Here is an 18,911-nt window from a genome sequence, read left to right as displayed (position 1 = left end):
TTAGAAGGTTGACCTAAACTGTGCACTACATCATTTCCAGAAAGTCTTTATCTTCCCTCTGCATTTTTCAGGGCCTAACGTTTAATGTGAAAGGGGATTGCCTTGGGGTTTTGTTTCTGTGTCCCCATATAGAAAAGAAGAGAGGAACTTTCAGGGTTGCTCTAAATGTTTTTCTTCTCTGCCTCATTAGCCTCCATTTTCAGATAACACTTTGTTCTTCAAAGCTTTTCAGTGATCTCTGTCAGAGGGGAGTACTTTTGTTTTGCAAGCCATTGGTAGAGCATGGGCCTGAAAATGTTAGTGTTTGATGTTTCTCTCAACTCACAAGCAGACCCAGGAACGTTGGTGGCCAGTTCCTTCTGGTGGTGACCAGATGGGCTCCAAGCACAGCTCTAAACTGCTTCTATGGCACTCCTGAGAGTACCTCCAAGAAGCAAACCTTAGACGTAGGAACTGGACTGTGAAAATGCTCTAAAAGTACCTCTCTCCAATCCTCCCTGTTTTTTCCATAATGTACTTGACAATAGCAGTGGGAGTGTGTGGGTGGGGTCCTCAGTAGCCCTCTAAGGAATACAGTGAAGCAGTATAGACATGCCTGTAGCTAAGTAAAGCTGAGTTTGTGCATGCTTAACTTAAAGTTCTGGATCAACACAACACACTCTGCATTTTAATGAACTGATTTGGTAATTTGTGTAAATACATTGAAAATATGCTTTTATATCTTCAGACATGTTTATTTTTGCATTTTAAATTGTATCTTCTTAACACAGTTAATGTTAATATTTGTCATTTCAACACTTCCAAAGATTTTTGTATCTCAACGTGAGTACCTCCCTGCCTTTAAGACATCTAAGAATCAATGGATACATAATATATCATATTTTCCTTCTTACAGGGTGTGATATATATACATAATTTATCTATCTGTAGCTATTCCAATGTACTCATGACTGTAATACCTAAATGATTACACATCCACATATATCTGCCAGTAACTGATATGTGTTTTGGGTCAGTTCTTATTTTCTTTCCTATTCTGGATAGTTTTATCAGTATGTCCTCCTTTGAAGAGCAAACAAGTTAGCTGAATAGCTCAACGAGAGTGTCATTCTCCATCTAGATAACTTTAGTATCCTGGACCTAATCCAAATGGACATTGTTCTAGGAAATGAAACAGACTGCATTGGTGGCACTGATGGATGGTCATCTCTAGTCCCTAGACAGGAACTGTATCTCCAGGCTCATGGAGCTGGGCACCTCAGCAACACTAATACAGTTAAACTTGGGATGTTTCTAGATCCCATCAGAGCTGTGATAGGAGTTAGGGGCACTACTCTTTATTAATGACTTTATTAATTCCTTTCAAACTGCGCTGAAGAATCATGATGGGCATTTGCTCCAGCACCTCGTTTGTAGAATTTTAGAAGGATTTTTCAGCAATACATAGGGAATATTCATCATCATCTCGTTAGAAGAAAACAGTGACAACTTGTCCAAGGGGCTGAGCAGGATCAGGAGCTATATGAAAACCATCCAACTGAAATCAGATCCAGGAGGTAGTGAAGTGATTCTGTTGAAGGGAGATATTCTACAAAAAGCTCCCTGCCTATATAACATTTCCCTCAGTTATCCATGTTTTGAAAAGGTCTGGGAACCTGGACAGGTAGGAGTAAAAGAAAATGTTACATGCAATTAGAAAAACACTACCATCTGATAATATGTGGATTGGAAGACTTTAATTTCTCAGAAATAGACTGCAAAACAAATATGACAATAAGCCTGTGACAGCATGTGATAAAGAGACTCTGTATGCCTATTGTGGAGGTTTGCAGGGGAAATGGCCCACAAAATAGAAAGGAGTAGCCAAAAGGAAAATAAAATGACAAGTTCTCACGTTGTGTGGCACATTGGGTGTCTATACAAGTGCTCTGATGTGGTCTAATAAGAACAAGTTGGAGCAGACTTGATTAAGGCAGTGTCTCATGTATTAATGCTGCAGTGTCTCATATTCAGTGTCCCACATTACAAAATGGTGGCAGGGACACTTTAAAGCTTATCAAACCAGCTTTTGTTAAACCGCTCCCACGGACACTTTGAAAAGCAGGATGCTGAATACATGAGATGCTGTAGGTGTTTTAATTAGAGCGGCTCCCAAAATCCACTCTAATTAAAATACCCGCCTCCCCCCCCCCACCTACTGCATGCAAATAATTAACTGGCTGGTTATATCTCAAAACTGTTCACTGCCTATAGTGACACAAAGCCAGCTAGGAAAAACCAATAAGATATGTGTTGTTTGGATATGTAATTGTAATAGGGGCATATTATTTCTGGGACCCACTGAGATTTTTTGTAAGAAACTGAGAGGAGGTTAATTATAAAACCCTAGTTCACATTTAGATAAGTGCAAATAACAAGTTTGGGAGAGCTTTGCAGACTACAGGCATTACTTATCATTTTTAACATTCAGACAACATTTTTCATTCTCAGTCTCCTTTACAAACATGCCTAATATATGCTCACAGTGCTCATGTAATGCACATGAGAATTTCATTCCCAGTTTAACAGGTTGGGAAACCAAAGTTTAAAAGTTAAGTAACTTTCTCAAGGTGCAGAGACAGTAATTATGGACCTGATCAAAATCCCATTAGGAGTCCTCCCATTAACTTCAGCGGGTTTTGGATCACATCTGTGGGAAAGTGAGTTATCATTTAGGAATTCTTGACTGAGTCCTGTATCAGATGGTCTGATTATTCGCCTCTCTCTCTCTAATACATGTGAAAGGACATCACAAAAATGTTGACCCAATGCATTCTTCAGGAAGCTTTCTTGTGTACTATTTATCTTGTTTTGACCAGAGCAGTTAGCCACATCTGAGTGTTACGGGTTGAGGAGAAAGAGAAATTGCTGACAGAGCCAAGTGTTTCTTTGATGCGGTCCTACGTTTTACAAAGAATGTGCAAAGTCTTATTTTCTGAACCCAGCAGAGGATAGTTTCTTTGCTCCCAGCTTCAAGATCCTTGCAGCCAGCACTAAGTCGCAAAAAAGCTCTTGCTTTTAATGATTGTTTTTGTTTTGTTTTTTTTCCTAAGGGCCACATCACCAGGTTTTCTGTACTGTGTCTTCTTGCATTCGCTCTGTTTCTTGGGTCTTTCCAATTGTCTGTCACAGACATGCACATATTAATAAAGCCATAGCCAGTGAAACTCTTCTGCCTGAATGTTCCTTTGTTTTGGGTGGTGATGTGTGCCTGTGTTTTGAGACGAGGCTGTTACTGTTTCAGCAGTCTGATTCCATAAACAAGGTTAACTCTTCCTTGCAACTACATTAAAAAAGACAGGAGTTGCACACAAAATATAACAGTAATGGCAATGCTTTCCTTTGGGTTCCATATAGCCCTGAGAGGTGACTAAGAGATGGGAAGAAGTCTGCCTTATTCCCACTTTATTGTACATTTCTATCTGCCCCTCCCCTGTTTCAGAAGGTGTTGAATCTTCTGTGGACACTGTAGAATTACATGTCTGGGTATGATGTGATCTGACATATCACATTCAATACTGTGTGCCATTAATTTTTGTTTAAAATGGAACTATTCAAGCTGTCTGGCAGCGAGTTTTAATGATGGGCTTCCATCCACAGCAGGCTAGCTGTGGGAAATTATGGGCCTACTGTGACTGTCAGAAGTCTGACTTCTAAAAATAAGAGTAAGCAAATTAGCATAACCTAAGGACTTCTATGAATTGCATCCTGCCCTTTCACCTCTGACTTTCTCTCTTAGCATTTACTAAACATGAATTTTTAATACAGCAACTACCACATCTCATGAAGCAAATGACAGACTGAATTTCAAAGGATAATCTAAAAAGCAATGCACATACATCGGAAGAAAAGGAAAATCCTTTCTTCATAAACCCACTTATTAAAAAAGTAATGTAGTATCATGAGTTTTCATTAATACTAGTCTTCAGTAAGCCTAGAGCAAATCCTTGCTTGCCATGTGCTTGCTATGATACAGAACTGCCTGGGAGCAATGAAGCAACATAGTATAAGGAGAATGGAGAGCATAAGGCAGAGCTAGAGAAAATGTCAGCTCTCTGCCACAGAAAATGTCAGTTCTCTGCCACAGCACATTTTCTTTATGTGATTTTTGTGGAAGAGAATTATTCATATTTCAGTGAATATTAATAAAATATTAATACAGTGATAGTATTTACCACTAGCAATATGCTCCAGACCCTCAACACGCCAAGTCATTATGTGCTTATATTCAAAGGTAAGTGTAATATCCTTCTTGTTTTACAAATGCAAATGCTGAGATGCAGAGAAGTCACTGCTGGTGTACAAGTACCATTCATATGCCAAGTCCACTTGGTGAAAACATGTGGAAGGAAGTCCTCCACAGTTGCTATTCTGTGCTGGTACTCCTTTCTTCTTGAGGCTCGCCAGACCCAAGCCTAGACGTATTACAGTAGTGCTGCAAGACCTTCTTATTTGTGCAGTCGTTTACCCAACAAAACTAGGATGAGGTGTTGTTTGGGAGAGTCTCTGTTTTATCTTGATATTCTAGTTCCCTTTTAAGTTTGTTTTGGCCCTCTTGTCATTCTCCTGTTTTTAAGTTATTCTATTTTTGTATTGTAATCTACCCTGAGCCTTTGTTGGGAAGGGCTGCATATAAATCCAATAAATAAATAAATTACATTGACGCTGCAGTGGTCAGGGCATCGGCAGTACCCTTGCCTCTCTTCCTCTTTACCCTTTGTATTGTCAGGGTTTTTTTGGAGGGTGCTTTGTATCTGTAGTGTGCAAGAGGGACCAGAGTGAATATTTTCTTTGGCCCTTTTGGATTAAAAAAATGGTCCAAACACAGGGGTTGGACTCAATGGCCCAGTGGGCCCCTTCCTGTTCAAAGTTCCTCTGTTCCAGTGGATTTATCCATTAGTAGCAATTTTAAGACTTAAGGTATTTCCAACGCTGAGGTCTATTTGCTGCCTCATAGAAATATGTAGTTCAAATTTCCTAATCTCTTTACTCAAAGGCTGTTTTCTCTGTTTTTGCAAAACAAACTCCCAAGCTGCTAACTCCTGACTTTACATGTATCATTAAATACTTCTCAGTTGCTATCTAGAAAGCTCTGCAGAAAACCTGTGGAACGTTGTCTTTAAATAATTGATTAAATCAAATAGCAGCAGTGTTGTGCCAACAAATAGATCACTCTCTCAAATATTTTATTTATCGTGCCCCAGGAAACCCCAAACCATGTTTAAAAAAAGAAAAGAGAGAATGCAAAAAGTTGGCTTCATATTTGTCTAAAACATCTGCATATCATAATTCATGATGGTGTCACTCTGGTGCTATACAACACAAATCAGTGTTAATATGTACGTAAGATCTGGCAAAGAAATCAGGGAGGCAAAAATCCCAAACACACTTTGCCAAGTATGCATTTTATTTGGAATTTCTTTATGGGGCTATAAATATGCACTTAATAATTACTTTGTTTAAGAGAAATGACTCAGCCACCTAAGTACCACCTTCAGAATGGCACATTTTCAGCTTCAAAGACCTTATTAGGTATACCAGGAACTTTATTTTCCAAGAAGAAACGCTTGGAATTCTGATGCTAGATTTATATAAACTACATTTAGAAGTGGAGCTTTTTCTGTGGTGTTCATAAATCAAGGTCGCTTATGTGAGAAGGCTATGTTTTGATAAAACTGTCTGACAATTAGCTGTAGAGGGCAAATCAGTGTTAAGTGATATTCTTCACAAATTCGGGGTCAGAAGGCAGTGTAAACAACACAGTGGCATTATGAAACAGAAAATTACATTCCAAATAATAACACATCTTCATGGTGCATGGTTTTTTATTTTAATGTGCATTATTCTACTCAATCATATTAATATTTTAAAGTACATAACATATGCATAGTTTAATTTTTATTGCATATTTAATTTTTTATGCATAGTTTAATTTTTTTTAACAAAATGCAACCTTAACAGTGATGCCTGAAAAAGTGCAAAGCAAAGCAGTTTGTGCAAGAGAATGGTAACAAGAAGTAGTTTCAAGATTTATAAACTGAGATTTTATGTTGCATATTTACAGATTCAATCTGCGTATCAGGCTTTGATCCAAGCCTTAGCATGATGACTGGAATAACTCCAATTAACCCAATGATACCAGGCATGGGGTTAGTACCGCCGCCACCACCAACTGATGTGCCTGTAGTCAAAGAAATAATTCACTGCAAAAGCTGTACACTGTTCCCTCCAAACCCAAGTAAGTGGCTCTGAGAAAAGTAGGCTTGGTAATCTTATTTTCTTAATTTTTTTTGCATGAAATGGGCCTAGGTGCAGAACCATATTTGAGTTCAGTCCTCTTATAAATGCAGAAAGAACCACAGTGGTGTATACACACAAGACAGAGAATTGATTTAATAAAGGTAATCATTTTTAGATGCATGTTGGTAGCAAAAATGTTTCCAACCAAAACATATTTCAGCTTGAGTGTATAAAGTGCAGTAGCGTATTAGAACAAGTTCATTCATCTTTACGAGTGCAAAGAAAAAGCAGGGATGTATATTTTTAAATTAAAAAAAAAGAAAGTAAATTTAAACAATGAAGCTAAAGGGGGGCAGCCATCTCAGTTATGTGTAATGTTTGTATGTAGATTTCCTTTTTATCTCTGCATCACAAAAATCTAGTTCAAGTCAGAAGCGATTGAAAATTGTTAATATTTGATGGTCATTCATTGACCTATATGAACTCAGTTTGGTGCTTGTAGTTTAACTCCCTGGTGAGGCATCTTCATCATCAAAACACCACCACAAATGGGCTTAGTTATTGAAAACTTCATTAGGAGAAGGCCTAAGTTAAGGTAAGCATGAAAAACTGCCTGTATTCTCATTTCCTGCAGATGTTGGCTAAGTCATGGGCAAGGCATGTTGATGAGGCACTGGCAAGAAGCTTGCACAAGATCTTCCTATTGTGTGCCTCTTTGGGGCTAGATTGTGCAAATAACTATAGAAGGGGACTGTGAAGAGCTGGCTGCACATAAAGGAATTGCTCAGGAGCTTCCCATGTGCAGGAGGAATCTATATTCATGGCTAACTTCATGGTAGTCAGCATACCCAATGCAAATTGGTGGCTAATTCTGATGTAAGACAAAGTAAGTGCCCCTAGCTCCTGCTCTCTACCCTCCTGGGAGCCCATAGGAAGAGTAGTTCTGTGGTTTCTTAAGGATAGGGATTGAGTACCTCATGACCTCATTATGGCCCCAGACAAGTAGAAGTATTTCTCAGAGCCACCTGCAAGGCAGAATCTTATTCTCTATAAAGAAGCGAGAGGACCATGATTGCTAGGACCATCGATAAAGCAACTTTCACCAACGTGTCTTTTTTCACCAAGACAAAAAGAAATATATTGTTTTGCATTTGCAATGTACTCAGACCATTATTTACTCACAATCATAGAGGTGAGATATAAAAAAATTATTTTAAAACTGTAACTTTACTCTCACTGTGTTTAAGTAACTAATGTCTAATTCATATTAATCAGTGCTAGTTTTTAACAGTGCTATTTTTAGAAGAATCCTCTATTAATCTACATATTAACGAGGTGAAATGTTATGACAATGTACATTTCATATTTTATACAGCCTCCAAAAATGTAATACTTTGCTCATTTAAATGTAAATATAAAAAGTCTGTTCATCCAGTGGTGTTTCACAGCCAAATGAGTACTGTGCATGTGGTTAAGTTAGCCTTTCTCTGTTCTGGCCTCTGTTCTATTATCTGGCAACAAGACAAAGTAGATAACCAGCAGAGAATTTTCATTATATTGCCATTTCATCATGTTTCCCACTCTGTTTCTGGGCTTTTGTGTGATGAAAGAAAAATGAAATTATGCTAAGACTGAGTAAAATTTTCAAAATGGAGTGCCCAGGCTTAGGAATTTAGAACCATAGTTTAGGCACCTGATTTCCAAAGCTGCTGAAGGCACATAACTCCTTGTCTTTGGTGAGTGTTGTCCAAAAATTAAAGATGGGACAAAGTAGCTGAGTTCAGATCAGATTTACACCAGAGCCAGGGCTTACTGTCTAAGATCAAATTAGAGAATCACAGAAAATTAGGGTTGGATTTCAGAAGGTCATCTAGTCCAACCCCCTACTCAAAGCAGGACCACCCCTAACTAGATCATCCTAGCCAAGGCTTTGTCTTAGTTGGGTCTTAAAAACCCACAAGGATGGAGACTTCGCAATCTCTCTGAGTAACCTGTTCCTATGTTTCCTATCCTTTGAATGAGAACATTTTCCTAATATCTACCCTACACTTCCCTTCCTGAAACTTGAGTCCACTTGTCCTTGTTCTGTCATGTACCACTACTAAGAACAGTTTCACTCCATCCTCTTTGGAACTACCCTTCAGGTAGTTGAAGGCTGCTATTAAATCCTCCTTTTCCCCTCCAAGCCCCAGCCACTACTCAAAAGTCATGTGCCCCAGCCCCCTAACCATTTTCATTGCCCTCCACTGGACACTCTCCAGTTTCTCCACATCCTTTTAATTTGTCCATTGTATTCCCGGTGGAGTCTCTCCAGTGCCAAATAGAGGGGAATAATCACTTCCCTCAATCTGCTAGCAATGCTCCTACTAATATAGCCCATTATGCTGTTAGTCTTCTTGTCCACGAGGGCACACTGTTGGCTCATATTCAGCTTATTGTCCACTGTAACCCCCAGGTCCTTTTTTTGCAAAGCTGCTCCTCAGCCAGTCAGCCCCCAGCCTGTACCGGTGCCATGTGATTTTTTCTGTCCTAAGTGCAGGATTTTGCACTTGTCCTTATTGAACCTCATGAGATTTCTTTTGGTCCAATCCTCCAATTTGTTGAGGTCTCTCTCAATCGTAGCCCTACTCTCCAGTGTGCCTATTACTTCCCCTAGATTGATGTCATCCACAAACATCCTGAAGGTGCACTCTACCCCATCTTCCAGGTTGTTAATGAAGATATTGAACAAAACTGGCCCCAGGATCAACTGTTAGGGCACTCCACTTGGTACCAGCTACCAGCTAGACATCAAGCCATTGATTACTACCCTCCAAGCCTAGTGATCCCACCAGTTTTCTATCCACCTTACAGTCCATTCATCCAACCTATACTTCCTTACCTTGCTTGAAAAAATGGTGTGGGAGACTGTATCAAAAGCCTTGCTGAAGTCCAGGTATAGCCTGTCCATTGCTTTTCCTGCATCCAAAGGGTCAGTCATCTCATCATAGAAGGCAGTCAGGTTGGTCAGGCATTACTTGCCCTTGGTGAATTCATGCTGACTGTTTTTAATCATTTTGTCTCCTCCAAGTACTTAGTCCTTGGGGAACTGTTCCATGATTTTTCCAGGGACTGAGGTAAGATGGACACTATATTAGCCTTTTCCCAATCATCTGGGGATTCTCTTAATCAGCAAAAGATTTCAAAAATAATGGCCAGCAGTTATGCAATCACAGTGGCCAACTCACTCTGTACCCTGAGGTGCTTCATGCCCAGCCACATGGACTAGTACATGTCCATTTTTTCTAAGTAGTCACTAACCTGTCCTTTTGCCACTGTTGGCTGCTTACTTCCTCCCCAAAATATGCTCCCAGTAATCTGGGAGTTGACCTTGCCTGTGAAGGTGAAGTAATCTGTCACTAGGTTGCCTCCCCCATTCATTCAGGAACCCATACTTTCCGTGAACTTCCTCTTGTTGCTATAGTTGTAGAAATCCTTCTTGTTACCTTTCATGTCCTTGCTAGCTGCAACTCCAATTGCACTTTGGCCTTCCTGATTTCACCTCTACATGGCTGAGTATACAACTAGGGAGGAGAATACTCTTATACTCCTCCTTAGCTGTCTGTTCAAGTTTCCACTTCTTGTAAGCTTCCTTTTTGTGTTTTAGCTCACTGAAGAGTTCCTGTTAGGCCAAGCTGGTCTTGTGCTATACTTGCTAGTTTTGCTACACATTGGGATGGTTCCTTCCTATGCTAAAATACAGCCAGTGCTCCTGGACTCCTTTCTCCCATCAGGTGGGCCTTCCAGGGGATACTGCACATCAGTTCCCTGAGTAAGTCATAGCTGGCTTTTCTGAAGACCACAGTCCTTACTCTGCTTCTCTCCTTCCTTCCTTTCCTTGCAATCTGGAACTCAATCATCTCATGGTCACTGCTGCCCAACTTGCCATTCACTTCTGCATTCCCTGCCAATTCTTCCCTATTTGTGAGCAGCATGTCAAGAAGAGCATGGCCCCTAGCTGGCTTCTCCAACACTCACACCACAAAGTTGGCTCCAAAAGCTTCCTAGATTGCCTGTACACTGTTGTATTACTATCCCAGAAGATGCCAGAGTGACTGAAGTCCCCCATGAGAACCACTAAGGAGTCTCAGACCACTACTAAGGATTTTGTGCTCCAAAAAATTACAGTATTTTCTTGTGAGATTTTAGCCGAATCCATGCAGAAAAATGACCTCTTTTGCACTCCGGATCTAGCCTGACAGCAAACCACAACAGCAGGAGTTTGGACTTGTACCCAAAATGCAGGAACAGTTTAGATTTGGGGTTCCAGCTTTGGTCAATGTCTAAAATATGTAATTATTTCTCTCCCTTCCTCCTAAAAATGTTTTTAAAAATGACTTCTGTTGCTTAAATTGATTGTGGGAATACTTTACAAGTATAACGAGACAAAACATTGTGTTCCGACATGATTTTTGTTTTTACTTAGATCTTCCACCACCTTCAACGAGAGAGAGACCTCCTGGGTGTAAGACTGTATTTGTTGGAGGATTACCAGAAAATGCTACAGAAGAAATTATTCAGGAGGTCTTTGAGCAGTGTGGAGATATTACAGCAATTCGAAAAAGCAAGAAGAATTTTTGTCACATTCGTTTCGCAGAGGAGTTCATGGTTGATAAAGCCATTTTCCTTTCTGGTATTTTACATTCTTTCATGGATTTCCTGGGCTCCTCATTTGTATTTTGTGGTGCTAATAGATGTTTATTTTCTTAGCTTTTACCTCAGCAAGTATTTCTCTATCTCGGCACCTTTGGGTAGGAGCAATAAGGGTTCATTTCCACATTTTTCTGTGCCTGCCAAGATTCATGTGATTCTGAGAGTTTTGCTTACCCAAGAGAAATTTCTCAACATCCCATAACAATTCAGCAGACTCAGAATTCACTACTGCACAGGTTTTTTTTTCTTTTTAAGTTTTATATAGGTTTAAATGGTTTTGCTCACGGATTGGAGGTAGAATTCTTTAAGGCCAAACTACAGAACCTACAAAAATATGCCAATGAAACTGAAAACCCTGTCACAGAAATACGTACGGGTTAGGGAACTCAGACCTACAGGCTGGGGAACTCCCTTCTCGTCAGTGCAGAGGCAGAAAAGGATCTTGGAGTCATCATTGATGCCAAGATGAACGTGGGCCGGCAGTGTGGGGAGGCAGTCAGGAAGGCCAACCGCACCTTGTCGTGCATCCACAGATGCATCTCGAGCAGGTCCAAGGAGGAGATCCTCCCCCTCTATGTGGCACTGGTCAGGCCGCAGCTGGAGTACTGCATCCAGTTCTGGGCACCGCACTTCAAGAGGGTTGTGGACAACATGGAGAGGGTCCAGAGGAGGGCCACTCATGTGATCAGGGGGCAGCAGAGCAGGCCCTACAAGGAGAGGCTACAGGACCTGAACCTGTTCAGCCTCCGCAAGAGAAGGCTGAGGGGGATCTAGTGGCCTGTTATAAACTAGTCAGAGGGGACCAGCAGGCACTGAGAGAGTCCCTGTTCCCCCAGCACTACTAGGGGTGACTAGAAATGATGGTCACAACCTGGCAGAGGGTAGATTCAGGCTAGGTGTCAGGAGGCGCTACTTCCCAGTCAAGGCGGCTAGGATCTGGAACCAACTCCCAAGAGAAGTGGTGCTGGCTCCTACCCTGGGGGTCTTTAAGAGGAGGCTAGATGTACACCTTGCTGGGGTCGTTTGACCTCAGTACCCTTTCCTGCCATGGCAGGGGGTCGGACTCGATGATCTGCTCAGGTCCCTTCCAACCCTACTGACTATGAAACTATGGAAGGGTGCTGGGCCTGCAGTGCTGCAGTAAGTGCCAGTTTCTGTGACAGGGTTTCCAGTTTCATTGGCATATTTTTGTAGTTTCTGTAGTTTGGCCTTAAAGAGTTCTACCTCCATACACACAAGTATTTACTTACCTCATTGTGGGTCAGATTGTGATACCCTTACTCATATAAAGTAACAACCAGGCTCCCCCTCCTCCCCTTGAAAGTTCCATTGATTTCCATGAAGTTTCCCACAGAGTAAAATTGTCAGTAACTTGATTCAGTATAATACAGTATATGTTCCCAAGACCATCTCTAGCTACTGTTGTTAAAAATAAAAAATCATGTTTCACACCTTTAATCTTGGTAAGTTGCAGAACTGTTGTTTTGAAAGATCTCCTTTATAAGACAGCTGTTTCTGTATGTTTAGTTATTAAGCTGTCGAATATATTTGGATTTGCAAACTCATGATACAAATATTTTCAAAGTGACTGTCTCACCCCAGAGTTGCATGAGCCTTGGGGACAAGTGAAATTCATTTTTAGAAGAATTAAATATATTTAAACAATGTATGTATTGTTCTCCCTTTTATTCCTTCCTTTTCTCTTCTCTTCTGTTACCGTTATACCATACTTTCATTCATTTATTCACAATCTGCTTATCCCCTATTCCTTTCTGTTTCCTGATTTATTACTTCCATATCATGAGGGCTTAGTGTGGCCATTGACAGACAAATAAAAACAGCACATCTCCCAGCCTGGAACAAATTACATTATAGGAATCTGATCCCATGAGGTGGTAAGCACTCAAGGCTTTCACTGATATCAGTCGGAGTGTATCGCTCCACCTCCCATCTACAAAGCCTATCACCTTGTCATAGAAGAAAATCGGATTCATTAGACCTGGCTTACCCTTGAGAAAGCCAGGTTAGCTGTTGCTTATCACTTAGTTATCCTCTTGGAGTTTACAAATCAATTGTTTGTTGATATGCTCCAGTATCTGGGGAGAAGTTTCAGGGAGGAATTGGTTGAGAATGTGAAGGTGAAAGGTAACTTGAGTGACAGTGACCACAATATGATAGAGTTCAAGATCCTAAGAGGGGGAAGGAAAGAGAACAGCAGAATAAAGACAATGGACTTCAGCAAAGCAGATTTTATCAAGCTCAGTGAACTGATGGGCAGGATCCACTAGGTTTCGGGACAGAAATTACACATAAAACAGTACGAGTGAAACTGGTTTAAACCTGTAACAGAACAGAAGTTTAGTGCACATAGTCCAGTTTCAAAATGGCCAAAATTGTTTAATGTAGTCCTGGATGGATGTAGTATCAGATTTTACTGATTTAGGTTAAGCCAGTCTACCAAACTTCTGTCCCAGATCCCCTCCTGGCTGTTAGGTCACAGTCCTCCAACATCCCAGGAGGCCTTGTGCCCTTCCCCCCCCAGCCCTTTTCTTGCAGGGCGGGTGGGCAAGCCTCAGTTGTGCCATCTGCTGTAGACCTGGATACTGCTGTTCTCTGCAGTTATGCTGTCTGCTTTAGACCAGCTCTAGACCTAGATCTGAGCCTGCACCCGGCTCTGCACCTGGGCTGTCACACAGCTGAGGCAGCAAAGCCTCTGCTCCTTACTCTGTGTCCTGGCTGTGCCTGCCAGCCTGGCAGGGCAGGGTGTAGGGAACAGAGCCTCTCCCCGTCCCTGAGTCTTGACCTGCCCAGCTGCCCACCCTCTCCCACACGTTCGGCCCGCCCGCGCAGGTGAGAGATGGGAAGCAGTCCCCTGTCCTCGTCTCAGGGGGCTGCCCATGGAGAGGGACCCCCTGGCACTGGGACAGGGGACTGTTCCCCTCCTCCCACCTGTGGCTTTGAGGCTGGCTAAGCAGCCACCACACGATGCCGGGGAGGGTTTTGGGGGAGAAATCCCCAAGGCTCCCAAAGCAGGGGAGGCTGGGGCTTGGGGAACCCTGGGCATGTTGGGGGAAAACCCCTGAGGCAGCTCTGCCCATGTGGGCCACTCCTGGTGCCAGGATGGTGGACTGCCCGCCTGCAGGGGGAGACAGCAGGGGGTTGGGGGCATGTGCTGGACAGCCAATCAGGGATAGCCTGCCTCAGCAATTGCCTGTAGGCTGGGAGGTGCGCTGTAGCTCCCCACCCCCCACCTTCTGGCCTGGGCCAGTGCAGGCATCTGGCTGCCTTTCCTGACTGAAAACTCAGCATGAGTTCAGTTAATTATCAGTTCAATCTGTGCAGCTTAGAGAGGCCTGCAAAGGTTGAATCAATTTCTCCTTGGGCTTTTGACTCTCTGTACTTAGCCTGGGATGCAAGTCTAAGAGGAATAGGAGTCCAGGATAGCTGCCTGTGCTTTTAAAGGTGCAGAAGTCCACTATCCTCATGCAAAAGAAGAATGGGAAGTGCTGTAGGAAACCAACCAGGTTAAATAGCGATCTCTTCAATGAGTTGAAATGCCAAAAAAGGAATCCTATAGGAAGTGGAAACTTGGTCATTAATAACTTCTACACTTAGAAGTTCATCAGTAAGGCTGATTTGGAGTTGACTCCAGCACCCACTCAAGAGGTCTGGTGAATGTGAAAGAGGCTGGAACAGCCTTACTGGTTGGATTCCTGATCTGAAGCACACCTGGGTGGAGCATTTTTAGCCCTTTCCTTGTAGGACCCAGTACTGCAGCACTGTAAATGGTCATCAGTGTCTTCAGGCTTATGTCCTAATTCCCCTGCCTGTTCTCTTTCTGACACTCTTCATCCTATCCTTCCCTCTCCCTTTTCCTTCATTCCTCTCCACTGTACTGCTGTCCGCAGCTCTCTCCTCTTTACTCTCTCATCCCTACTTCCTTTTATTTTGCATTCACACTTCCTTCCATAGTTCTTTCTCTTCTCACATTTCTCTTTCCCCATTCCTGTTTTTCTTAGGCAAGAGAATTTTTGCTTATTGTTTCCAGCCACATTAGGGAAGGGACAGAGGGCTTGGAGGGAGGAAAAAGAACAACAGGTGAATGTTGCTGCCAGGTCTACGTTGTATTGTCAGCTCTGATTTCTATGGGATTTTGCAGAATAAACTAGCTCTAGTCTGTATTTCAGCACTGCAGAGAAAGGAGGCCATGCACTGGATTGCTGCACGCTTTAATTTGTACTGAATTACTATGTTTTTCTAACTGAACATTATAAATGTTTTGAAACATAATGCATTCTGAAATGGTGGTAGAAAATCATACTGTTAAAGCATTTCCCCCTGCCTACAAACACAAAAGAGACATAAAAATAGAATGTATAATTTATTATAACTACAGTATACTTGTTATAGGAGGGGGAAACCATGCCTTTGACATCTGTGATATAATGATGTTTGTCTATCTAATCGGTTTTATCTGTCTGTCTAATCTAATTTCATCTATCTGGGTATTTATCCCATGCTTATCACCATAGTACTTTATGCAATTATAAAATCCATTAAGTGGTTTAATTACTAGTTCTTTCACTTCTGCCCCCCCATAGATATTTGTGAGAGGAAGAGGGGAGAAACTGTATTAGATTTTGATTGCAGAAAAGGGAAATTGAATTGAGGTCTGTATTTTGCTCCGCAAGTCATGGTTGAACTCCCTTTCTTAAGTTTTCATTGGGCACCTAAGTCCCTGGATCCTCCTATCTAAGCATCCTTTTCTCTATGTCCCAAACTGGGGACATTCATTGAGCCAACCCCCTTTTTAGCAGCTCCCGGTCATAGAAGGTAAGTCAAGTTATAGTGCATATACTGGATATGGAATGTGGAAATACCATCTTTTGTTTGTATGGCATGGCAGTTCACTTCCCTGATGCTGTTCATTTAAGGTTAGGTTTCTGGTAAGTGACCAGAATGCTTTCCTTTGCTTTTTGCTGGATTCAGTTAGTGAGGACTTTCAGTGGGGAGAGTGAGTGACTTCATAGGCCTTGCAGAGAGGGAATGCACTTCATAGGCTTTATGGTTCTGAAATGGTAGTTTGCGCTATTGACCATTTAAATACCATTGAACATCTGATCATAGGATACAGGAAAATAATAGCCATTGAGACTTCTCTGTGGTTCATAGCTGCCATATTAGCTGATTTGCAGAAGGGCCCCATAGTTAAAGCAGAGTCTGAGAGACACACGCAGCCCACAGATGTTCATACCACCCTTCTTCCTGCTTCATGAGACTTTGAATCTGGTTGTTGCTAAGGCCATTGTGCCACCCTGTCCCAGCATCCCACATTAGAGGTGTTAAAATAACTTGATTCACCATGGCCAAGGGGGATGTTTTGTGGCATTTTAAAACCAAGAGGACTAGCTGTGACATTAAGATAAAATGTTTATGAAATCCCCTTGGCTGGTTACCCAGCTGCACTCTGAGGGGATAAGCATTAAATATGATTTTTTACAGTTTTTTCTGGATGACCAAAAGCAGTGGTTCTCAACCTTCTTTATACCAGGACCCATTTGTAAACATTAATGGCCAATCCTGACCCCCAGCCCTTTGGTCCTGCCAGTGCTCCTCACTCCTGACTCGCAGCCCCCTGGCCCTGCCAGTGCCCTCACTCCCAACCCACAGTGCCCTGCCTTCCACCCACACCATGATGGTGCCTCTCACTCCCAACCTGCAGCCCCCAGCTCTATGGGAGGGAGCCCCCGGGTGCCCCATCCCACTCAGGCCTGAGTGTGTTGGCTGTAGTGGCTTTGGCTGATGCGGGTAGCGGCAAAGTGAATCCAGCCCTGGCTCTGGTTGGAGGGATTAGGAGAGGAGGCCTGTGGTATCCCCTGCAGCCTGGTCACGGCCCCACGTACTCCCTAAGCAGCATCTCCCAGGCACCTCGCCCCGTGAATACAGGCACTGGCCCTGGTGCTGGCAGCCCAGCCATGCAGCTCCCCACTGCCCCCAAAAGACCCCTTCCATGCTCTTCCCCTCATTTCCTCCCGCCTGCCTGGATGCAGCCTCAGTGCCCAGCCACCTTCCCCTAATGCTGGCAGGGACCCACCTCCCCCCACACACCCATCCCCTCCACACCCACAAACACCTCCCCCTCTCCCCCCCAGACAGTCCCCAAGCCCTGGCCCTCCAACCCCTACTCCCCATACACTTAACTACATTCAGCTGCTGGGGCTGCTCCCATGACCTCCCTGGCTGCATGCCTGCGACATACGTGTGCATATGCAGACACATGTGCACCCACTGCCTCCAGTAATCCCAAGCAGCATATTGTAGGCTGGAATGCTGCCAGCCTGCAGGAAGAAACCTACACTTTCCTACATTTTTCCAAGACTTGCTCACAACCCTTTCATATATTCTCGCAGCCCACTTTTGGGTTGTGACCCACAAGTTGAGAAACACTGACCTAAAGCAATTTTGAAAATGTCTCTATATATTTTTGGAACACTCAGAAGTGGCTTTCCAGAGGAAGCCCTGTGAAAAACCTCCTGCCCATGGCCATAACAGGCACCAAACTGCAGAATGAAACTCAGGAATTTCTGCTTCCAAGTTCTGTGATCAGATTACACTACTCTTTCTGTCTTCTCCCAAAACAAAGGCTGCTTTTAGCAGTGGGCCCAGGGTGTGTGGTGGTGCAGCCACATTTGCCCATGCGGCACATGTACACTGAGCTCTCTATCTACTACTGCAGTGAGTGCTCCCATATGTTCTGCACGCCCATTTTCAAAATCCTAGGTCAGCTCCCGGTTACTTTGATTAAAAAATCAGCTTCTCATTGAAGCTGGATGGGTACGCTTTTACCAGCTATCCTTTTTTTTCTTTTTTGTTCTTAAGACTGGGAAGATATTTTGAAATGATCAGGAGTCCTTTCTGAAGAGCAAGGTTTTTTGTATTTCTGCGCTGTTCTTATAATAGGCAGAGCAGAAGGAAAGCATGCTTGTACTCGTACCATGTGTTTGTGTCCTACTGAAAAACACAGCACAGCTGGGAAATCTAATTTTAGGCTCCTGAGACTTGGCACATTGACAATGTCCCTTTGCACTACTGATAATATACTTTTAGTTTATAAAATTAGTCATTAGAAGAATGTGTGCCAGGAATAAGCTTGGGGGTGATATTTGTCACAGTTATGAGGGACAGCTGTACCTCTGCTCCTCTTTTCTCAACTCTTCTTTCTTCCCAAACTCCCTCAGGCATGGGGCCTCATTTCTTTGCCTTCCTGGGATGGACTGTCTCAGTCCCAGTCTTCAGCACCTTCTAGATCCTCTGTTCCCTGTTCCTAATATATCCCATTAAGTTTGGTTGGTCCTTTTTGAGAGCATCAGGGATGATCCTGGCTCGAGCTGAGGGCTGCACTAGATGACTTCACAGGGTCCTTTCCAAACCTACTTTATAATCCTATAAACTCATGACTATTACTGAATGTGGTGACTGCAAACAGCCTTCTCAGGAAAAGTATTGTTTAATCATAACAGTTGGAAGAAGACAAAGCATAAAAGGAGAGCTTTTTAGAAGAGTGGTGCTCATCTCCTGTCTGACCACAGAACCATGTCATGCAATCCACTGGGATCCCCATGGGTCCAAAAACTGGGCAGTCAGTGTGGTGGCAGTGTTAATTGCTGCTGCCTCCTGCCAGATTTACATACTAGTGAGCTGGATAATGTGGCCCAGCATGCTAGATTGGGTGTACAGGGCTAGGGTGGCATGGGGCCAAGCCAAGACAGCATGGAGCCTAATCTAGGAGTGCAGGGCCCAGTCCAGCCTACACAGAGCCTGATCAGGGTAACATGGGCCCCACACATCTGTCTCATGGGGCCCAAAGGTTGAGCCACCAGGGTTTTAGAACAATAAGTAGTTTATATCTTGTCTAAAACATTACTGTCTTTCCTCACCTA

The 18,911-nt window shown here is 42.9% G+C and overlaps 1 protein-coding gene across 6 annotated transcripts in view; it reads left to right on the top strand.

Annotated features, from left to right (window-relative positions):
* ENOX1 (ecto-NOX disulfide-thiol exchanger 1) overlaps positions 1–18,911 on the top strand; it is a 531,698-nt gene that overhangs the window by 367,906 nt on the left and 144,881 nt on the right. For all 6 annotated transcript variants that reach the window (XM_019529871.1, XM_019529872.1, XM_019529868.1 and 3 more), the window contains 2 exons: positions 6,104–6,277; positions 10,745–10,951. In XM_019529871.1, the coding sequence (XP_019385416.1) occupies positions 6,104–6,277; positions 10,745–10,951 (381 nt within the window). The remainder of the gene's footprint in view (positions 1–6,103; positions 6,278–10,744; positions 10,952–18,911) is intronic.

The sequence above is a fragment of the Crocodylus porosus genome, unplaced genomic scaffold (genome assembly GCF_001723895.1).
Source record: "Crocodylus porosus isolate Cpor-Errol unplaced genomic scaffold, CroPor_comp1, whole genome shotgun sequence".
In the NCBI taxonomy this organism is placed as follows: Eukaryota; Metazoa; Chordata; order Crocodylia; family Crocodylidae; genus Crocodylus; species Crocodylus porosus.
Note: the sequence above shows the minus strand (reverse complement) of the source record. Positions and strands in the feature narration are given on the sequence as shown.